This window comes from Peromyscus maniculatus, chromosome 8, assembly GCF_049852395.1.
Source record: "Peromyscus maniculatus bairdii isolate BWxNUB_F1_BW_parent chromosome 8, HU_Pman_BW_mat_3.1, whole genome shotgun sequence".
Classification (NCBI taxonomy): domain Eukaryota; kingdom Metazoa; phylum Chordata; class Mammalia; order Rodentia; family Cricetidae; genus Peromyscus; species Peromyscus maniculatus.
In genome coordinates, this window is record NC_134859.1 from 45,114,409 (window position 1) to 45,136,805 (window position 22,397).

Sequence of the window (22,397 nt, forward strand, 5' to 3'; positions counted from 1 at the left end):
TGGCATGATATTGCATGGTTCCCTTCTTACAGACCTGGACCCATTCCTCTCTAAGCTCTGGAGCGTTCTTAGGTCCTGTTCTGTGATTTTCGGATTTACATGTTTAATTTCTGTGCGTAGTTTCTGATTAGATTACAATGGCCCGTTTTTACTGATGATTTGGTTTTTAAAACGTTGCTTGAGTGTATAAAGGAGCCTGAGGAACAGATCCCATTGACTTAAAATGGTGAACTTTGACCAAAGTAATTGAAAGGATCATTATCATCAGGGTGACACAGCTTTATATCTAAGTGGCTGTTCTAGAAGCCATTGCCAAAGAGAGCTGCTGATTGAGAGAGCTCGTAGCTCTGGCCACCTGGCCCGAGGAACACCTTAAAGGGGTACCCAGGCACGCTCACTGTAGGTCGAGAATTCACTAACGTACAAGCAGACAGTCTTAGCCTGTGAGCCCCTCAGCTCTGTCACTTACACCAGTTTATATGGCTCATTAGTGCAAGGCCGGCCTTGCTTACTGGCGGTTAGGAGTGGCTGTGACTGCGTGTGCAGACTGCGGCCTTGCTTACTGGCGGTTAGGAGTGGCTGTGACTGCGTGTGCAGACTGCGTGGTAGGCGGCCCAGCCTCCCTCCTGGGTGGTCTGTGAGCACAGAGCACACTGTGCTTTCTCTTGAGGAAGCCTTCTCTCCCTGTTTCCTGCTCCGGTCAAATAGCCCTGGGAAGACTCTATCCCTTTTTCCTACCAGTTGATATCTGGAAAACTTAAAGCAAAGTAAGTCTGTCCCTGCCCTCTTTTTGGCTTTTGTTTTGTTTTTCTTTTTGATTTTTCAAAACAAGGTTTCTTTGTATAGCCTTAGCTGTTTTGGAACTAGCTCTGTAGACCAGGCTGACCTCAAATGCCTAGAGATCCACCTGCTTCTGCCTCCTGAGTGCTGGGATTAAAGGTGTGCACCAGCACCACCCAGGAGGGGGGCTTATTAATTTATTTATAATTTTAATTAATTTATTTTTATTTTATGTGCATTGGTGTTTTGCCTACGTATATGTCTGTGTGCGGGTGTCAGGTCCCCAGGAACTGGAGTTTCAGACAGTTGTGAACTGCCCTGTGGATTCTGGGAATTGAACCTGGGTCCTCTGGAAGAGCAGTTAGTGCTCTTAACCACTGAGCCATCTCTCCACCCTATCTATTTTTATTTGAGACAGGGTCTCACTCTATAGACCAGGCTGGCCTTAAACTCACAGAGATCCCACTGCCTCTGCTTCTGCCTCCTATTGGAATCCCATTCTGTCACTCTTGCCTTCCTGGTCTGTAGTTTAGCCAAAGCCTGAACTAGAAGTAAATATGCATTTGGATATAACGTGTGTGTTTTTATAAATGCACTAAAGCCCTCTTGTGAGCTACTTTGAAAGGAAACAGGCTTGGTTTTGGCCTTGCTTTATAGAGAAGATTTATTTCCTCGTCTGGAAATATGACTGCCCAAGACAAATTCCCTTCTTCTTTTCAGTGAGATTACCCATATTCTTGGCTGTCTTCATCCAGCTATTTCAGAGAGGCCAGGAAGGCCCAAGCAGCTTGGAGGCTCATCGGTGGGGTCATGCGCAATGCAGTGTAGAATAGGTTGGTGGGTATTTAAATATTTGAAAAATGGTTGTGTCTTAGGGTTGTCACTGTGATGAAACACATGACCAAAGCAAGTTGGGGAGGAAAAGGGTTTATTGGGCTTATACCTCCACGTTGTAGTCCATCATTGAAGGAAGTCCGGATAAACGCACGTAGACATGGGATGCAAACTTTTTTAAAAAAATTTTTTTGAGACAGGGTTTCTCTGTGTAGTTTTGGAACCTGTCCTGGACCTTGCTTTGTAGATCAGGCTGTTCTCAAACTCATAGAGATTCACCTGCCTCTGCCTCCCGAGTGCTGGGATTAAAGGCGTGCGCCACCACTGCCTGGTGGGATGCAAACTTTTTTGTGTGCATGTGACAAAATATATTCTGTTCATTTAATTAAACTAATCTATGCAGGTACAAAAATTAAACTTCATTGAACGCTACTCAGTAAGTCTCTTGCATTTGGAAAGAACGAGTGTTTCCAAGGTCTCTCTTAGAATCTGTTTGCTGTGAAGCGAGTTTCTGAGGTCTGAGGTGGCTCTGCATGAGGCTGCTTCTCCTGCTGGCAGCTGCATCCCATGAATGTGCCCCGAGCCATGCACAAAGAAAGTTCATCAGGCCTCTTAACAGGCCTGAGCGAGGAGGACAAAGGCCTAAGCTGGAAGCGCCAGTGGGATTAGAGTGCCCCCACCCCTACCCCCGCCCCACCCACCCCCCTGGCTGGTTCTTCAGGGCTCTGCACTGCTATTGCCGCACCACTTCTGGCGTCTGTGAGTTCCTGGAGCCACTGAGTAATTCTCGATACTCTGCCCTTGTGGCCTTCAGTGCAGCTGTGGTTCACTTCCACATTGTGGGTTTGAAAGGGGGCTGAGACTCTGCTGCTTGTGGCCTTGGGGGTCCCATGAGAGGGTGTGCAGAGTGGGCTCCAGTTAATAAGCCTAGCAAAGCTCTGGGTCATGTCCCAGAGGCTAAGCTCTGCTGTCCTTCCCTGAGCAGGGGCCCTACCCGCCCATCTTCCCATTATCTGGGAAATGACCAGCTCCTGGGCCATTTTGGACAAGGCAGGGTCGTTCCACACCGAGTCTTACCTGGTACAAGGAGCTGAGATTGTAGTGAGAAAAAAATTTCCCCAAGTCCTCAACCCAGCCGGGTTGAGCCCCAGTCTCCTCCCATCCTAGTTATTACATGGAAAGGCTGGAGTGGGGTCTGCGTAGCTTTGACCAATCCCCGCTTCTCCTGCTTTGTCCCTGATCGACTTGGCTTGGTTCTTCCAGGAAGAGTATGCTGAAGGAGAGGGTCATGGACTTGGTCACCCAGACGACCATCCTGCCCCTGCTCTTTGGCTGCCTGGGGATTTTCAGCCTCTTCCGGGTGCTACAGCGGATCCGCTCCAGGGCTTACCTGAGGAATGCTGTGGTGGTGGTCACAGGTGCCACCTCGGGGCTCGGCAGAGGTAAGTCGTGGGTCTGTGATGCCAGGAGTGGACTCAGCAGGCTTCATGGGCCTCACAGGACATGTGGGAGGGACCCGCTGCCCATGGTCCAGTTGGAAAGAAGGGCGTGTGGGCAGCCAGAAAGGCCGAGCCTCAGTGTGGAGGATGAGAGCGAGTATCGAGGCTGCTGCTGGGAAGCAGTGGCCTTCCTCAGCCTTGCTACATATTGAGAGAGGGGTTTTCAGATACGGAGAACTAGGTGCATGGGTGTGTTCACTGTTTTCTGGGTTTAGGGCTTGGCGCTGCCTTCCACGATTTCCCCTCTTCCCCATCAGGGACTCAGCAGGATTGGAGGTCAGGTCCATGAGGCCCCTGCTTTCCACACCCAGGCCTTCCAGCTCAGTGCCCTCGCCCTTCAGTGATACCTCTGAGTCTTGGGGAAAGTGTGCTCCATGAGGCTCTGCCCTTTCCTTCCCCGGAGCTCTGTCAATGGCTCCAGCAGCCTAGGCAGAGGCTTACGACAGACCTGCCACGTAGGGCACCTGCCCTGCTTCCCAGCCTCTGCTCCCCAATAGCAGCTCCCTGGGGCTCCAGTGCCATTCCAGGGAGGAAGGATGAGGAGCCCTGGGGTTGGGCTGCAACTCCCGCCTCAGCAGCATGTTCCCAACAGGCGTGGTAGGGAGGGACAGTTAGCAGTGCTCTCTGTGCCCTCACAGCTGAGAGTCCTGACGCCATGACTAGGACTTGCTGCAGCAGCAGCAGCTGCAGAGCCAGGAGCCAAACCCAGGTCTGACTCCAGAGCTCAATCCTAAAGGCGCAGCTGGGGAAGCGAGGAGCCCTCAGAGAATGTGTGAGTCCCAGGGATAGTCCAGATTCATCCACAGGTGGGAGCAGAAGGGTGGGAAAGGTGTGGACGGTGGGTGTTAGAGGACCACAAAGGAGCAGACAGGCCTGCAGTGTGTGTGCCAGGGGAGCTGGGGAAGGCCCTTGGGCTCACTTGTATACCCGATGCTATGGCTGGTAGGCGAGGTCTCTGAGGGCGACCCTGGGTTTGCCTTTTAGATCTTTAGATTCCCCCCCATCCCCGCCCCGTGAGACAGGGTCTCTCTGTGTAGCCCTGGCTGTCCTGGAATTCACTTAATAGACCAGGCTGGCCTCGAACTCAGAGATCTGCCTGCCTCTGCCTCCCGAGTGCTGGAAGTACAGCAGTGCTAGGCCTATGCATTGGTCAGGCCTCTGACCTCACTTAGCTGCTACAAATAGGGCAGTCAGCAGCTGCTTATAGGATCTCACTGAAGAGCAGCAATTTGGGTTTATTTTTACTTTTCTGTTTTTTGAGACAGGGTCTTACTGTGAAGCCCTAACTGGCTAAGAACCTGCTTATATAGACTAGGTTGGCCTTGAACTTGTGATGGTCCTGTGACCTCTGCTTCCCTGCTGCTGAGATTCCCATGCCTAGCTCGAGAAGAACAAATTTTAAAGTCCTCGAAGAGTGACAGCTAGTGGGATTGGAGTGGTGCAGTGCGGGCGCTGGACATGTGGATGTGTAGGACATTGTTATCTGCGCTGCACATGTGGATGTGTAGGACATTGTCTGTTGTCTGCACTGGACAGGTGGATGTGTAGGACATTGTTACCTGTGCTGGACATGTGGATGTGTAGGACATTGTCTGTTGTCTGCGCTGGACATGTGGATGTGTAGGACATTGTCTGTTGTCTGCGCTGGACATGTGGATGTGTAGGACATTGTCTGTTGTCTGCGCTGGACATGTGGATGTGTAGGACATTGTCTGTTGTCTGCGCTGGACATGTGGATGTGTAGGACATTGTTTGTTGTCTGCGCTGGACATGTGGATGTGTAGGACATTGTCTGTTGTCTGCGCTGGACATGTGGATGTGTAGGACATTGTTGTCTGCACTGGACATGTGGATGTGTAGGACATTGTTATCTGCGCTGGACATGTGGATGTGTAGGACATTGTTGTCTGCACTGGACATGTGGATGTGTAGGACATTGTTATCTGTGCTGGACATGTGGATGTGTAGGACATTGTCTGTTGTCTGCGCTGGACATGTAGATGTGTAGGACATTGTCTGTTTGTTGTCTGCGCTGGACATGTGGATGTGTAGGACATTGTCTGTTGTCTGCACTGGACATGTGGATGTGTAGGACATTGTCTGTTGTCTGCGCTGGACATGTGGGTGTGTAGGACATTGTTTGTTGTCTGCGCTGGACATGTAGGTGTGTAGGACATTGTCTGTTTGTTGTCTGCTCTGGACATGTGGATGTGTAGGACATTGTCTGTTTGTTGTCTGCGCTGGACATGTGGGTGTGTAGGACATTGTCTGTTTGTTGTCTGCGCTGGACATGTGGATGTGTAGGACATTGTCTGTTTGTTGTCTGCGCTGGACATGTGGGTGTGTAGGACATTGTCTGTTTGTTGTCTGCGCTGGACATGTGGATGTGTAGGACATTGTCTGTTTGTTATCTGTGCTTTCTCTCCCAGTACAGACTGAAGGGAACAGAAAATGTGATTGAAGAAACTGCTCGTGAACATAGTGTATTCTTCTGTGCCCCCGTCAGTGGGCTTACATTCTGCCCATGTAAGGTCTTAGCAGCAGGAGTCCATCCACGTACAGTGGGACAGAGCCTTAGGTCTGTCCCTAAGAGACTCCCCTGGTGCTGCGGGGAAATGCTGCTGTCCTCTAGCGTCTTCTAGGAAGAACATCCATATGGTCCTGCCTACCGTGGCCGCTGCCCCGAGCGAGGGTCAGCATTAGAGAATGCGTTTTCACATAGACTGGTTCTCAAAGTTTGTCTTCTGTTTTGTGCATTTAAGCTACATGAGCCTTGTCCTTGTAGAACACTGACTAAATGTCCAGAAGGATTTGGATGCTCTGGATGCCGACCGGTGCCAGCCTGAAGCATGGCTATGCACAGCTGTCTTGCTTTGGAGCCCAGGCATGCCAGCAGTGCTGGGGACTTGTCTGCAGCCGTAGATGACCGCTGGCCTCTCCCTCGGCCCTCCTGCCTCCTATATCAGCTTTTCCAGGAAGCCAAGTGGAGTCCTTCCAGGCTGTTCTCACCTCTGTCACGACATCGACTTTAATTCCCTCCCTTTTAGGCATCTCTAGGACGCAAAGCTCACATAAAATCTAGGAGATCATTTTCTAGAAGCTGTCTAGACACCAGCATGACTCCTCACTCTCGTTCCTATGCATCACTTCCTAAAATGTCCCGTCTCTTGGTTAGGACAGGACGAGACAGGGTGAGGAAACCCGCAGGGCCCAAGCTTCCGACCTGTAGGATGCTGTAGTAAGCCAGGTGAGTAGGTCTGGCCTCAGGAGCTAGCCTTCCATCAGGACGAGCCTGTGAACAAAGTTGCTGGCTTCCTTCAGAAATGACAGGACCCTGCTGTGCAGTCTGCTTAGCACCTCCTTCCAGAAGGGTGAGGGCTGCTGGCCTGATCTGCTGGGGAATGCTGTGCAGGAGGCTGAAGGAACAGCCACAGGGCACACAAGTACCGCCCTGTCCCATGAGCAGCCGCTCAGTTGGCAGAGCACCTCTCTTTTTTGTGAAGGACATGAATTTCTTCTGCCCTCTTACCCAGCTCTTGTGTGAGGGAAGGGTTGTTGCCCCTCTGTGCACAGTGTACAGTAGACCTTTGACCCTGCCCGCCCCTTCTCAGATAAGCAAATGATAGCCCTGTTCCTTGCTAGGCTTTCAGAGGCTGAATTGCCCTGCAAGGCAGGCTTGTCCCATCCTTCTTAGCCATAGTGCCTAAGAAACCTCTAGACTGCCTGAGCCTCTAAGATTGGTGAGGGACCCATGTGTCCTGAGAAGACAGCTGCATGAGCACTCGCAAGACAAGTTTACACTTCTGCCAGCTGCTTAGTTTGTAGGACACTTTTGAGGGGCAGTTTGGAAACATTAAAGCATTGGCCAGGCAAGGTGGTGCGTGCCTGTATCCTAACACTTGGATGGTAGAAGCAAGAGGATCAAGAGTTCAAGGCCATCTTCAGCTTCTCGGTGAGTTTGAAGGCCAGACTAGGCTACATGAGGCCTTGTCTCCAAACAACAGAAAGGTTAAAGTATTAGAAACAGGTATTAAAAATACTTCATAATGCTTTACCTATGATGTAATTACCTACTTTACCTCATTCAACCTCAGTCTCCTCTGGATGAGGTATTATTATTTATATCTTACAGAGGGGAAAGGGAGAAACAGATTGTAACGTAGGCAGATATCACAGAACCTATAAGCAGAAGAAAGCTAGAGTTATGCATAGACCCAGCTCAAGTCCATTCTCCAGAACATTGGGCTCCACTCTGTCCAAAAATGCAGATGTTGGGGTACTGAGAGTTAGCTAGGACATGTTTGGGGGAGTAAACAAGGAGGAAGAAGCATTTCCCTATTTTCCCCTACTTAATTTTGCTGCCTAAACCTCTTCTTTGGCCCAGAAAGGCCTTAGGCCCAGCATCCACCTTCCATGGCCTAGTCCCCTGCCTCCAGCATTTCCTCTGCACCTACCCTCCAGGGTCAGGACCCCGAAGGGCCCCCAGGCCTTTCCGCTTTGATTTTCCAAAGAACTGTGCATGTGTGTCTGCCAGCTGCATTAGTGGTCTGGGAGCAGTGTTGGCGCTGGACCGCAGCCTCCAGGGACCACAGGCACACGCGAGCTCGCACCACTTGTGGAAGTGGGTTGAGTTTACTGAACAGGTTCTCTGCTTGTTGGTCTTGGACTCTGCTTGGCCTCACTGGGCTTCATCAATAACAAGTAAGTTGATGCCCACAGGGTTGCTCAGGACCACATGAGAACACCGTGGAAAGTTCTGAGCATTGTATCACAGACCTGTCCACCTTCCTGGCCTTTCTCTGCCTCATAAATGTGTGTCATTCATACCTCTGGATGGGAACCCTGCACTGACCTTACCTCCCAGCTCCACACCGGTCTACATATAAGTGGAAGGATGTGAGAAGCAGGCACTGTGCAGGGCTGGTGACTTTGAACTGATCTGCTTGGAAGAAAAACGGCACTGGATAATTATAGCTGTCAGAGTTCTTTTCTTGTCCCTTAGAATGTGCCAGAGTCTTCCATGCTGCGGGGGCCAAGCTGGTGCTCTGTGGTCGAAATGTGGAAGCCCTTGAAGAGCTCACCAGGGAACTTGCTGGTTCCTCTACCTCCCAGGTGAGCCTACAGCAAGGGTTCTTTGGGGACGGAAGAACTGTCCTAGGCCACAGTAGCCCACTCTAGGACAACTGAGCTACAAGGCATCCATGTGATCACACTCTACTGGAAGGCAGCAGGCTCCAAGCAGTTTGAGAACCATCCACATTAACATGGCCATCGGCCACAGCCACCACTGCCTAGGCTAACAGCTAGGGAAATCTTCATACTCATCTGGTGTTGGCAGGAGATTTTTTTTTTTTTTTAATTGTCTTACCAGCTGGGCTGTGGTGGCGCACGCCTTTAATTCCAGAGCTTGGGAGGCAAAGGCAGGTGGATCTCTGTGAGTTCGAGGCCAGACTGGGCTACAGAGTGAGTTCCAGGACAGGCTCCAAAGCTACACAGAGAAACTCTGTCTCGAAAAACCAAAAAAGAAAAACAAAACAAAAAAACAAACAAACAAAAAAGTCTTACTAGCTGGAGAGATGGATCAGAGGTTAAGAACACTGGTTGCTCTTCCAGAGGTCCTGAGTTCAATTCCCAGCACCCACATGGTGGCTCACAACCATCTGTAATGAGATCTGGTGCCCTCTTCTTGAGTGACAGCATACATGCAGGCAGAACACAATGCATAATAAACAAATAAATAAATAACTCTTTAAAAAAATGTCTTATAACATTTGTATTACTAATTTTCATATCTTCAGCCCTGTTTGAGTTAACTTTATATATAGTATTAGGAAAAGGTCCAATTTCATTCTGTAATTTTCTCTTTCTCTCTTTTTTTTTTCTTTCTTTTTTTTTTTTTGGTTTTTCCAGACAGGGTTTCTCTGTGTAGCTTTGCGCCTTTCCTGGGACTCACTTGGTAGCCCAGGCTGGCCTCGAACTCACGGAGATCCTCCTGGCTCTGCCTCCCGAGTGCTGGGATTAAAGGCGTGCGCCACCACCGCCCGGCTCTTTCTCTCTTTTTAATTTAATTTAATTTAATTTTTTTTTGCTTTTTGAGACAGGGTCTCTTTTTGTAGCCCTAGCTGTCCTGGAACTCACTCTGTAGGACAGATGGCTTTGAACTCACAGAGATCTGCCTACCTCTGTCTCAAATGCTGGGATTAAAGGCGAGTACCACTACGCCTGACAGAATATGCTATTACATAAATGTTTATGATTTTATATTTTCTTATAATAAACTTCTAATATATAACATCCTTGTACTGTTTCTTTGACATTTAAAGTCTATTTTATCTAGTGGTAGTGTAGTTACTGTATCTCCCTCTTGGTTGCTGTTTGCATGAGGCATCTTTATGTCTAGATCTCAAGTGAGCCTTTCATATGTAACATATAGTTGGATTGTTTTTAAAAAATTCATTTTATTGGGGGTTGGAAAGATGGTTAAGAGCACTGGCTGCTCTTCCAGAGGACCCAGGTTCAATTCCCAGGACCCAAATGGCAGCTCCCAAGGCTTCTGACATCCTCACACAGACATACACTCAGGCAAAATGCCAGTGAGCATAAAAACAAATTATGTATTTAAAAAATACATTTTGTCAGCCTCTATCTTTTGATTAGAGAGTTTATTCTCATTACTCTTTTTGTTTTGTTTTAGTTTTTTGAGATAGGGTTTCTCTGTGTAGCCTTGGCTGTTCTGGAACTCACTTTGTAGACCAGGCTGGCTGAAAACTCACAGATCTACTTGCCTCTGCCTCCTGAGTACTGGGATTAAATGTTAGCATTGAGGCATCTGTCCTGGCCTGCCCTTAGGGTCCTTACAGGATATGTCCTGAGCTGTAGTCACTAAGAGCACCGCTGTGTGCATTCACTATGTTTCCTTATAAAAGGTGGACCTTGTACACCTTCTGTCTCTTTCTCTTCCTGCGCTCTAGTCCCCAGGGACCAGTCTCTGCCCCTTCTCTGTCCCTTTCTCTCCCCTCCCCTCAATAAACCTCCCATGTGGGCCTGTTGTATGGTGTGACTCCTCACCACTTTTTCTTTAAAATTTATTTATTTATTTTATGTACATGTTCTGTCTGCATGTATGCCTGCATTCCAGAAGAGGGCGCCAGATCTCATTATAAATGGTTGTGAGCCACCATGTGGTTGCTGGGAATTGAACTAGGAAGAAGAGTCCTTCATACTCAGTCCTAAGAAGAGTCAATGCTCTTAACCTCTGAGCCATCTCTCCAGCCCATTCCCGCCACTTTTAAAATACAACATTAAAGGCTGGGCCAACACCGTGGGGGCACTCTATTACATTTAAAGTATTTTCTGACCGGGAGGGACCTTTTGCTATTTACTATTCCATTGTCTATATACTTCCTAGCTTTTAATTTTAACCCCTCGTTTCTCTTTAATCATCTTTGTTGGAAAACTGACGGTTTGTTTTTTTGGTTGTTTGAGACAGGGTTTCTCTGTGTAGCTTTGGAGTTTGTCCTGGAACTCGCTCTGTAGACCAGGCTGGCCTCAAACTCACAGAGATCTGCCTGGCTCTGCCTCCTGAGTGCTGGGATTAAAGGCGTGGGCCGCCTCCACCTGGCTCTGATTTTCTTTTTTGATGGTAGAATATTGATTCCCATCTCATTTCCTTACATGGTATTTCCTTTGTGGTCAGGGTGCTAATCCCATCGGGTGAGAATAAGACCACTACCACAATTTTGAGACAAGTTTGAAGCAAGCTTGATTTTATTGAGGCACACCCAAGATCTGTCCAGTGACTGCCTCCAAGTGGGGTTAAAGAGAACAGCCTGAGTCCATTTCTTAGGCCCCTTTTAAGGAGTAAATTCACTGGTAGTTGCAAAACAGGTTTACAGAAGAGAGACAGTGGGACACTAAGTACAGGAAGATCTCAGGAAACACCATGTGGTCGCTATGTGATTAGGGAGGGTTAAGGAGGGTCAAAGTGTTCTTAAAAAAAAAAAAAAAAAAAAAACGAGTCAAGGTCATGGGTTGGGGCAAGACAGGCTCCGGAAGACAGCCTTCAAAACAGCAACTCAGCTCTTAGAGTAAATTGAAACTTTTGTTTTTTTGAGACAGAGTTTCACTGTGTAAAACTATTAAAATTTTTCCTTTTTCTGTTTTTTTTTGGGGGGGCGGGCAGGGCAGGCAGGGTTTCTCTGTGTAGCCCTGGCTGTCCTGGGACTCTTTCTGTAGACCAGGCTAGCCTTGAACTCAAGAGATCCGCCTGGCTCTACCTCCTCAGTGCCGGGGTTAAAGGTGTGCACCACCACCACCACCACCACCACCACCACCACCACCACCACCACCACCACTCAACTCAAACTTATTTTTAACAGTACATCATAATGGCCCGTCTTCAAAATGGAGTCAGGCAGGTTCCTCGTTGGAGATTACACTTGACATCCTAAAGTTGTGACACTAACATTTTTGCCTGCTAACTTCAGGAGCACACAAAACTGGTCCTGTCCATGTCTCGGTTTCCTGCCATTTATGTCACATATTACATCCTTCTGTAGTTTGCCTAGTAATGGATTGATGATCTTTTAAAATTCACTTGTTTTAATTATGTAGAAAGCACAAGACAGTTACACATCCAAATTCCAGTAACGCTAGGTGTTAGAATTCTCCATGCATTACGTGGCTAGAGACCTTTCTTTCTTTTTTAGTCTCGCTTGTTTTGTTTTTCAGTCAGGTCTCACGGAGCAGGTACCAGTACAGCCAGTGTACATGTTGGCGACTGAACCCAGGGCTTCACTCTACTCTCCAGTCCACTCAGCTATATTTGAGCCTTTCTCGGTGACTGACTTACCATTTCAGCCCTAAGGGACCAACTCCCTTGAACATTCCTTGCAGGACAGATCTAGTAGACCTGGGAATGCCTTCATCTCTCCTTCACCTTTGAAGAGCTGTTATGCTATATGCTGATGTTTTCTTACAACTTTGAACATATCAACCTGCTTCTTTAGCCCTCAAGGCTTCTGGTGAAACATGGGCTGGTATTCTTATGGAGGGCCTTTATGTGAGGAGTTGCTTCTGTTCTCAAGACACCATTGGATTATAATTTGTTGCACTGTGGGTCACCAGGTCATCTAGTTGGTGTGGAACCTCTTAGATGGCGCTGATTCTTGTCTTTGGTTGGGCATTTCATATTTAAATACTCAGACTCCACATTTCCTATGCTGGCTTGCTTGACATTTTTCTTAGGCTCTATCTTTGCTTTTTCTTTTCTTTTTTAGATTTGTTAATTTAAATGATTATGTTTTGGGTTCACAGATTTCTTCTCTTTCTTCACTCTGGTGTCTTTACCACTGCATCACCTACTGTACTCAAGCTCTAGGATTTGAGTTTGTTTGCTTTTTGTTGTTTTGTTTTTCAAGACAGAGTTTCTCTGTGTTGCCCTGGCTGTCCTGGTACTCACTCTGTGTAGACCAGGCTGGTCTCCAACTCAGAGATCTACCTGATTCTGCCTCCCAAGTGCTGGGATCAAAGATATACGCTACCATTGCCTGGCTAGAATTTCTTTTTGTAATATTCCCCTTTATTGAAATACTCACTTTTTTTTATTCATCTATTTCCTGTTGTTGCCAATGCCTTCCTTCATCCTTTCAGCGTTATAGAGATAGTTGTTTTAATGTCTTTGTTATTAAATCTAGTATCTCATCCTCCTGGGGATTCTTTTTAGAGATTAATTTTGATGTTCCAAAGCAGTCCGCTGGCAGCTGTATTCAGTGATGGCTGTTTCAACAGTCTCCCTCCATGCCCACCTCAGGCATGAGCAGTAGGTCAGCAATATGTGGACGCTAAGTTCCTTCTCGCCCACCCTGGGTCCCCCACATTACACCAGAAATGTGGCCCGCCCTTTGCACTGCTGCCTGCCAGGTTTTGGTGGCAGCTGCGGTTTGCCAGCAGAGCACTCCCTTGGACGATACGTGCAGGTACCCTGGAGCTGCAAGTCACCCCACAGGGTTTCATTTCCAGATGGAAATGGGGTCCCAGAGCCTCCCATCCTGCCGCCGTCCCCTCTGCCTCCCCCTCACTGCCTCCCTCCTCTCACTGAGCTGTGCAGCAGAACCGTGCTGGGCCCGTTCCTCGAGCACCTGGTACTTTGCAGCAGCTTTTATGATTATGAAGGTTAATTCCTCCTCTCCTGTCCGGGTCAGGAGCCGTGCCTGGCCTCCCTTCTGCTGTGTCCCAGTGCCAGGCCTGCCGGGAATGCATGAACAACATTTCGTAAACAGATGAGTAGAAGTAACCACCTGGGGTGGACGGCGCCTGTGCCTGGATGACTGTTGAGTGGAGTCAAGGCAGCTATTGTTAATAACTCCTGTGGTAATACACACACCATACAAGTGTGTTCACACCATAATAACTCCTGTGGTAATACACACACCATACAAGTGTGTTCACACCATGCATGATCCTGACCTGGGGGTCAGCAGTCTGGCTGATGGAAGGAAGAAGGGCCTGTGGTCACATCTTGGGGGGTACAGCAGTCAGCTTCAATCTAGGAGAAATTTGCCCAGACAGATGTGAACACCACAGACAGGAACTTCATAGGCTGCATCTTTGGAAGAGGGTTGCCACAACCTATTGTATTTGTGCCGAGTGGGTCGGTCCCAAAACTCTGAAAAGTAGGAATGTGGCGGTCACTCATAAGGTGCATTTTGGTTTTTTTTTTTATTTGGCCAGGGACAGAAACACAAACCTTACACGGTGACCTTCGACCTCGCAGATCCTGGTGCTGTTGCTGCAGGAGCAGCTGAGATCCTACAGTGCTTTGGCTATGTGGACATCCTCATCAATAACGCTGGGGTCAGCTACCGTGGTGCCATCAGTGATACCGTAGTGGACGTGGACAGGAGGGTGATGGAGATCAACTATTTTGGCCCCGTTGCTCTAACGAAAGGTAGGTGGCATCTTAGGGTAGGAGGTATGAGCACGGACATTAGCATGCCAGTTAATCTTGGTTGTTTTTTTTTTTTAGTGAGACACTGTCTGTTCCTGTCCATTTTGCCCCTTGCAGTGGGCGTGGTCATTAGAGTCTAGGTGTTTTGCTTTTTCTGGGTTTATATCTCCATTGTATCTGTTTTGCACCCTCACATCAGTGTTGGTCTCACTGACGCAGTTTTTGCGTTTCTGCTCCATGCATCCCACCGAAGGCAATATTTTGATGTGTAGACACAGACTTCAGCTCAGAGGTCAAGCTCTGCTCAGAGGTCAAGCTCCCAGTAGGACAAGGGCTGTGCTGTTTGTATGTTCTGTTCTCTCTCCTACGGTTCTCTATGGAAAACTCTAGTGTCTCCTCCAGCATCACCAAGTACAGTGACTAGGAGACACTGTCTAATTTTCTACCCTGTCCCCTCAGCGCTCCTACCCTCCATGGTCAAGAGGAAGCGAGGCCACATCGTCGCCATCAGCAGCATCCAGGGCAAGATCAGCATTCCTTTTCGATCAGCATGTAAGTACTTTACCTTCCTTTTCCAGAGCATTTTATTTTTTTTCTGACTATAAAAAATGATGTGTCACTAGCTAGATTCATACACTGTAGAAATACCCTACAGATACATTGGTAACTTCATCAGAATAGTCTTTCTGGGTTTTTGTTTTGTTTTATGAGACATAGTCTTTCTACTTAGCCTTGGTTATCTTGGAACTCACTGTGTAGATCAGGCTATCCTTGAACTCAGAGATCTGCCTGCCTCTGCCTCCCAAGTGTTAGGGCTAAAGGTGTTCACTACCATGCCCAGCATGTACCTTAGTTTAAATCCTAGCTTATTCCCTATCCTCTAGGTGACCTTGGGCAGGTGTTCCTCTCTCTATGTGCTCATCTTTACTTGCAAATGGAGACAGCTCAGTGTAGAAGGCTGTTATGAGGAAGGACCTGCAGTAGCCCTGGACTGAAATCCTTTCAGCACTTCAGGGCATATGGCTCCAGTTTTTTTCCTACATATAATCAAACATCCAAAATGGGATCACATTTTACATAGTGTTTCGGACTTGTTCAGTCAACTAGATAAGCATATAGGTTCTTTTAATTAGATATAATTCAGTAATGGCTAGGACATAATTAACTTAGCCATTTTCTTCATCTTTTTTTAGTTTTTTTTTCTACACAGGGTTTCTCTGTGTAGTTTTGGTGCCTGTCCTGGATCTCACTCTGTAGACCAGGCTGGCCTCCAACTCACAGAGATTTGCCTGCCTCTGCCTCCCAAGTGCTGGGATTAAAGGCGTGCGGCACCACTGCCTGGCAGCTATCTTCATAGGCACTGGAGAATCCCTTATCCTCACCTCAAACTTTGACCTTTAGTAGTGATCTGTGACAGATATCCTTGAATATTGATATCTGTAGATTAAGATAAGCCTGAAGAAGTAGAAACATCAGGTACACCCAAACCTTAAAAATACCCAGTTGGCTTCTATTCACGTGCCCACTTCTACCTAAGAGAGCAGCTACGATCTCAGATGTCCTTTGTCTGGCCTCCTGTTAACACATGCAAACAGACACACAGAGTGTAGCTTCTAGTCCGCGGAGGGGGTTAAAAAGATTTGAAAGGTACGCCAGCAGTGGTGGTACTTTCAATCCCAGCACTCGGGAGGCAGAGGCAGGTGGATCTCTGTGAGTTCGAGGCCAGCCTGGGCTACAGGACAGCCAAGGCTACACAGAGACACCCTGTCTCGGGGAGGAAAAAAAAAAGATTTGAAAGGGAGTATCACAAACTCCTTAGTTATCTTTTTCTCTGAAACGGAAGCGCTGACTTGGAAGCCTTTGCCCATCTGCCTCCAAGGACCAGTGCAATCTGGCCAGCCCAGCCAAGGAGGGGCTGGACTGTTCCACATGGAGGGACGGTGACACCACTCAGGTCAGTAAAGGGCAGCTGACCATTTCACAGAAGCAGTTCCTTTCCCCCAGGCCTGGACCTGAGTTCTGCCCTTTGGCTCTCCACGTGTGCCCTGGGACCTTCACTTAACTTCAGACCCTAAGCTTTCCGCTGCCACCGCAGCCATCTGCACGCCTCCCAGCGCTGGCTCAAAGGTGCAGTGAGCTGTGCTTTGTCACTCAGCAGTAGTGCAGCCTGATGCTCTGTGGGCATCTCTCTCCGGTCTCATCCTTGTTTTAATCCCGACAGCACTGGACAGTTACCTAAGGCTGCTCAGATGATTCTGCAGAAAAACAAAACCAAAACGCCGTCATCAGGATTGATGAAGCAACTAAGCCACAGCGTTAATAGAGGTTAAACTGGAGTAGAGGCTTACAGAGGACGTCATGAATTACTACGTGCCACATTGCACTTGACTTATTCCTGCCGGCTTTGTTCTTTAATGGCCCACTGACTGCAGCAGGCTTGCACGGTGGTCTGGATACTAGATGGTTAGCCCGCCTGAGTCTGGCCAGCTTCCTAGGGAGGTGGAGTTAACCCCTGGTGAGCAGCCTTCTTAGCAGTGGAGTGGGAGAAATGTCCTATCCCCTCGTGCTGTTAGACACTGAGCCGTTCACAGCACAGCACATACATTGGGGAGTGGCACTGTGTGTGCCCCGAGGAGGGGCCAGCTTTCACTGGCAGCATCGTGGGCTTGCTGTGCACAGCTGAGAGCCCATGGCCTGGGGGTTCTGGAGTGACCCAGCTGTCAGTATGGACTTCTGCTCCCAAGTCCCAGAATGGCTGCTCTCCTCATCCCTTGGGCTGCCACTCATCCAGGCCAGCATCTCCTCACTAGCCCTGCTGCTTCCGGGTGCCTGCCCTGGCCCCCTTGCTTTGCCTTCCCGGTATGTTTAGTGATGGGAGCCCCTTCTGACAAGTACTAAAACATTAGGACTCCAAACTAGAGGGGACGGGTTTACTGTGGAGGCACTGGCTTGTTTCCCAGGGGCCTCAGCAGGGTCTCCACGCCCCTGATCATGACTGAGGAGCTGCTGCTGGGGAACACAGGGGCCTGTCTCATAGGCTTAGCTTCCTCCCTATAGAAGCAGTCAGAAGGTTTGAATCTGCACAGCCTTGCATGAGGGAGGCTCTCTGAGGCCATGTTCAGCGGGGACAAGGACTGGAGACAACTTGTGAAGACTCCTGTGGGGTCCAGTTCTGTCATTGGGGGACCCCCTCCCCTGACAGAACTAGACAGACCCACTTGGCAGGGCTGAATGTATGTATAGGTGTGTGTGTGTGTATGTGTGTGTATGTGTATATGTGTGTATACACATATACACACACACACACCATGTATATCATTTCTTTTCTCAACCATTTGAGGACGCTGAAGGCATGGTAGTGCTTTATTCCTATGATCTCAGTATCTTCTAAGAACAAGGACAAAGTGCACTTGTCAGAACCAGGACACGACACTGCTCTAGTGCTCTAATCTTAAATGGTGAACCCACCCACACCAGCACCCTTTCTGCCTTTGTCTACACGTACAGATTCGGCCTCCAAGCATGCAACCCAGGCATTCTTTGACTGTTTGCGTGCTGAGATGAAGCAGGATAACATTGAAGTGACTGTGATAAGCCCTGGCTACATCTATACCAACCTCTCTGTAAATGCTGTCACTGCCGATGGCTCCAGATACGGAGGTAGGTCGGGTTTCTCTCCTTCATCACTAAAAGCTACAGATTGACTGTAATGCAGCACTCTGCTGCCTAAGCGATTCCTGCGCCTGAGTGTTGGTTGCAGATGTGGACTGCTGTGTACATGGCGTTTCCCCACTGAGACCCCTTCGGCCTTAGCACAGATTCAGCTTTTAGAACAAGATCCCCCATAGGTGGAGAACTGGGACAGAAAATCCCTCACCAAACTTCCCACTAACTCACCTGCAGACCCCAAGGCCCAAGGAATATAATTAGGACTAAGTAAATTGAACTCAGGACTAATGGGGGTGTGGAGGTAGGGGCGGGGTCAGTGGAAGAAGGGGGCACTTGGTATGATTGGTTCCTGCCCAGGGTGTTGGAGAAATGGCTGGTTTCAGGGAGAGTGTTCAGGTGAGGCTTGATGGGGTGCAGCAGTATCGGCCTCCAACCTACTCAGCCCGGCAGCGCTGAGCTGACATGCAGGTGCTGCCCGTGGGCTGAGCTGCCTGACTCCTGCTTATAGGTATAGGAACACCCATCTTGGGTCGGCTGGTCCATGAGTGCTGGGACTATCAGAGCCAGCCCTACCTGCCTCAGCTTGGCACTAAGGATGCGTTGTGTTCTGTGCTGCTGCTGCTGCTGCTGCTCAGGTCCAGCAGGTCTTACACCCAACTGACCGGGTAGCTGCCTTGCCACACCAAGTCTCTTCACAGAAAGCCACAGTGGTAGGAGCCAGACCACTGCCAACCTGTTTATTCTAGAAAATTCAGTTCGAACGGTTCTCAATTTCCCATTCCCCTGTGGTCAACACACAGTGAGGACAGATCCCCATGGGAGCTCGGCTTCTGGGTGGTGTGTGCTAATGGTCTCTTCTGAGTCTGCGTCTGGTTCTGCTGTTAGCAAGATGGATGAGTCACCAGCAGAGAGGGAACATCGGATGCTGTTACCCTACACCCTCCTAAACTGTCCCAGCTGCTCCTCATCCAGCTTTTGCATGCCACTGGGAACTGGGACAGCTGTTGACTCCCAGCTCAGTGCACAGGGTGCACATGGGGTCAAGATGGTCTCTACCATCTTCTGCTGACAGCCTTGGGAACCATCCCCTAGTCACTGGTTGTTGCCCATATGTAAATATCTAAGGCCAAGAAGACTCTCAGGCCAGTGAAATGGCTCATGGGTGACACCTGCCACCAAGCCTGACAACCTAAGATTTATTTATTTAATGTGGGTTTTTTGTTTTTGTTTTTGAGACAGGGTTTCTCTTTGTGGCTTTGGAGCCTGTCCTGGAACTTGCTCTGTAGACCAGGCTGGCCTGCCTCTGCCTCCTGAGTGCTGGGATTAAAGGCATGGGCCACCACTGCCTGGCTTATTTATGTATTTTTATGTATGAGTGTTTTGTCTTCATGCATGCCAGAAGAGGGAATCAGATCCCATTACAGATGGCTGTGAGCCACCATGTGGTTGTTGGAAATTGAACTCAGGACCTCTGGGAGAGCAACCAGTGCTCTTAACCTCTGAGCCATCTCTCCATCCCTGTCAATCTTGAGATGTGGGGTGGGGTCCACTCTGAGACCTACCTGTGCTGGCTTTGGACATCTGTCACAGACAGATGAGCAGGTACACTCACTCGTTAGTTGGTTCCACACACTAACTGGTATCCCCAGTCTGTCATCCTGTCTGTATCTCTTTATCCCCATTTACCTGCTTTGAACCATAAAACAGTTCATTTTCTCAGTGTAACCATCTACTTCCGGGAGGAGCTCTGGGAAGCTGGCCTCATGACTGCTCACTTATCCTCATGTTCTTTTTCTTTTCTTTCCTGTAGCTCTAGACAAGAACACAGCCCAGGGCAGAAGCCCCGCAGAGGTGGCCCAGGATGTCCTTGCTGCTGTGGGGAAGAAGAAAAAGGATGTGATCTTGACCGACTTACTGCCATTCATGGCTGTCTATCTCAGAACTCTGGCTCCTGGGGTTTTCTTCAGAATCATGGCCTCTAGGGCCAGAAAAGAACAAAAATCCAAGAACTCCTGATATCGGTCAGCGCTGCTGGCCTGGATCGGCCTGGTCAGACTGAGTACCACACCTTTCGGGGCTGGGATTGCTCTGCAAGGGATCCATGGCTGAGGGCATATCCTGTTTAAGGTGGATAGAGCGCTTCTGTGTCCCTGGGGTGGGTTAGCCCTTAAGAAGTAAAATATGGAGTTGGGCTGGGACTCTAAACATGTGAAATAAACGACTGAACGAAGAGTGGTCAGAGTTCTCAGTAGAACCACATCCTCTGAGTCCCAGACCTGCCAGTCTCTGGAAGTGGAGGTTTGGGAACTAGGTGTCCTGATAGCACCAGCCCCAAGTCTTTTTTTGAGACAGTGTTTCTCTGTGTAGTCCTAGCTGGCCTTGAACTCAGAGGTCAGCCTGCTTCTGCCTCCAGAGTGCTGGGATTAAAGGCGTGCATCACCACCGTCCAGCCACCTATGACTTATTAAAAAGGCATGATGGGTTCACTGAGCAGGTCAACTTCATTTTCCAAGTTTAGGAAGAAATTTTTCCTGTTACAGAAACTGACAGCTGAAACCATAGGAGGTCCATTGGAAATTTCCCCAAATCAAAGTAAATCTCCCATATAAAGCTGTCCTTTCCATTTAGCTCTGGGCCTGCTGAACTGCCTTTTAAAATTATTTAACAGATCTATGTTGTGTGTTGAGCACACACCCCCTTCTCCCTGTCTGCTCTTTTCTCACCCATCAGCCTCCTTTCATTCCCACCCCCTTTGCTTCTATTTTAATATATATCATTTTAAGTGACTATGAAATTTAGGAACCACAAACAAGAGAAAACATGCGATACGATACTTGTCATCTGAGACTGGTTAATTCACGGTATTGTCTCCTGTTGCATTCATTTTCCACAAATGTACCAAACTTCATTCTTTATGGCTGAAGAAAGCCCAGTGTATGTGACGGTTTCCTTACCTGTTTCATGTCTGATGGTGGACACCTAAGCTGGTTGCACAGCTTAGCTGTTGTGAACAGCACTGCAGTGCATGCTGATGAACTAGTGTCTCGGACGGTCTGACTTCCATCCTTTGGGTGAACATCAAGGGGTGGCAGATCAATGGATAGTGTTATGAGAAACTTCCACACTGATTTCTGTAGAGGTCACAGTCAGTAGTTTAGATTCTTATTGACAGTGTATGAGGGTTCCCTTTTGTCCACATCCAGGCCAGCATTTGCTATTTTCTTTTTTCTTGGTTTTTCAAGACAAGGTTTCACTGTGTAGCCCTGGCTATCCTGGAACTCACTCTGTAGACCAGGTTGGCTTTGAACTCAAGAGACCTACCTGCCTGTCTCCTGAGTGCTGGGATTACAAGTGTGTACTACCAACAGCCAGTGCATTTGCTGTTTTATTTTCCTTTCCTGATTTCCCCCCTTCTTTTTCTTAACAGTTTAAGTTTCACATCTTACATTGCTCTATTTGGAATTGACTTGTGCAGGGTGAGGTAAATATCTAGTTTCCTTCTTGACCATGGGGACACCCAGGCCTCACAGCACCATTTGTAAGCATTTTTGGCATCTTTGTTTAAAAAAAAAAAAAAAAAAAAGGTGGCTCTAGCAGTGTGAGTTTTTATCTGTCTTTTATTTTGTGCCATTAATCTCTGTGTTCAATGCCAATCAATACCATGCTCTTTTTGTTTCGATGACTCTGTAATATAACATGAAGTCATTTATGGTGCTAACTTCCCATATTTATTCTTTTTGCTTAAGATTACTTTGGTTAGCTGGGGTATTTGTGCTTCCAAGGTTGGTTTTTCTAGCTTTGAATATTTTTAGGAATGCTTTTGAATTTTGGTGCAATTGCATTGAATTTGTAGATACCATTTGGTATGGTAGCCAGTTTCCTTCCTTCTCTCCCAGACTGTATCTGTCTGGCCTCATACTCTGTGGCCAAGGATGACCTTCAACTCCTGATTCTGTCCCTCCCTCTCAAGTGCTGGATTTCCATGCATGTGTCACCATGCCAATTTATACAGTGGTAAAGATCCGACTTAGGGCCTCATGCATGCTAGGCAGTCACTTATAAACTGAGCTACATCCGCAACCCCAAACAGCCATTTTCATAATATTAATTCTTCCAGCTCATAAGAATGGAGGTCTTTTCATCTTCTAGTGTCTTCAGTTTTTCTTTTTGGTTTTTCCAAGACAGATTGTGTGTAACAGTCCTGGAACTCACCTTGTAGACCAGGCTGGCCTCCAACTCAAGAGATCCACCTGCCTCTGCCTCCTGAGTGCTGGGATCAAAGGTGTGCACCACCACCACCACCACCACCACCACCACCACCACCACCACCACCACCACCACCACCACCACCACCACCACCACCACCACCACCACCGCCCAACCAGTTTCTTAAATGTTTTCTTTTTGTAGAGGTCATTAACCTCTCATAATGAGGATGCTTCTTAGTTCTATTTTTCTGGTGGAGTCTTTAGAGTCATAATTTGCAAATACCTTTCCCCTTTCCTATTTGTGTTTGATTTCCTTCTCTTACTGTTGAGCCGTACGGGTGTTTTGTCTGCATGTATGTCTATATGCAATGCTTGCTGCCCGTGGAGGCCAGTGAGCACATATTTTCTGGGACTGGAGTTACTGCCAGGTTTTAAGCTGCCATTGTGGTTGCTGAGAAT

General features: G+C 48.2%; 1 protein-coding gene across 5 annotated transcripts in view; it reads left to right on the forward strand.

Moving 5' to 3' along the window:
* Positions 1-19,962, forward strand: part of Dhrs7b (dehydrogenase/reductase 7B) — a 31,684-nt gene extending 11,722 nt beyond the window's left edge. For all 5 annotated transcript variants that reach the window (XM_006973592.4, XM_076542507.1, XM_015992450.3 and 2 more), the window contains 6 exons: positions 2,878-3,056; positions 8,116-8,225; positions 13,845-14,061; positions 14,521-14,613; positions 17,569-17,721; positions 19,541-19,962. In XM_006973592.4, the coding sequence (XP_006973654.1) occupies positions 2,878-3,056; positions 8,116-8,225; positions 13,845-14,061; positions 14,521-14,613; positions 17,569-17,721; positions 19,541-19,746 (958 nt within the window). In that variant the 3' untranslated portion in view covers positions 19,747-19,962. The remainder of the gene's footprint in view (positions 1-2,877; positions 3,057-8,115; positions 8,226-13,844; positions 14,062-14,520; positions 14,614-17,568; positions 17,722-19,540) is intronic.
* The last annotated feature ends 2,435 nt before the right edge of the window (positions 19,963-22,397 follow it).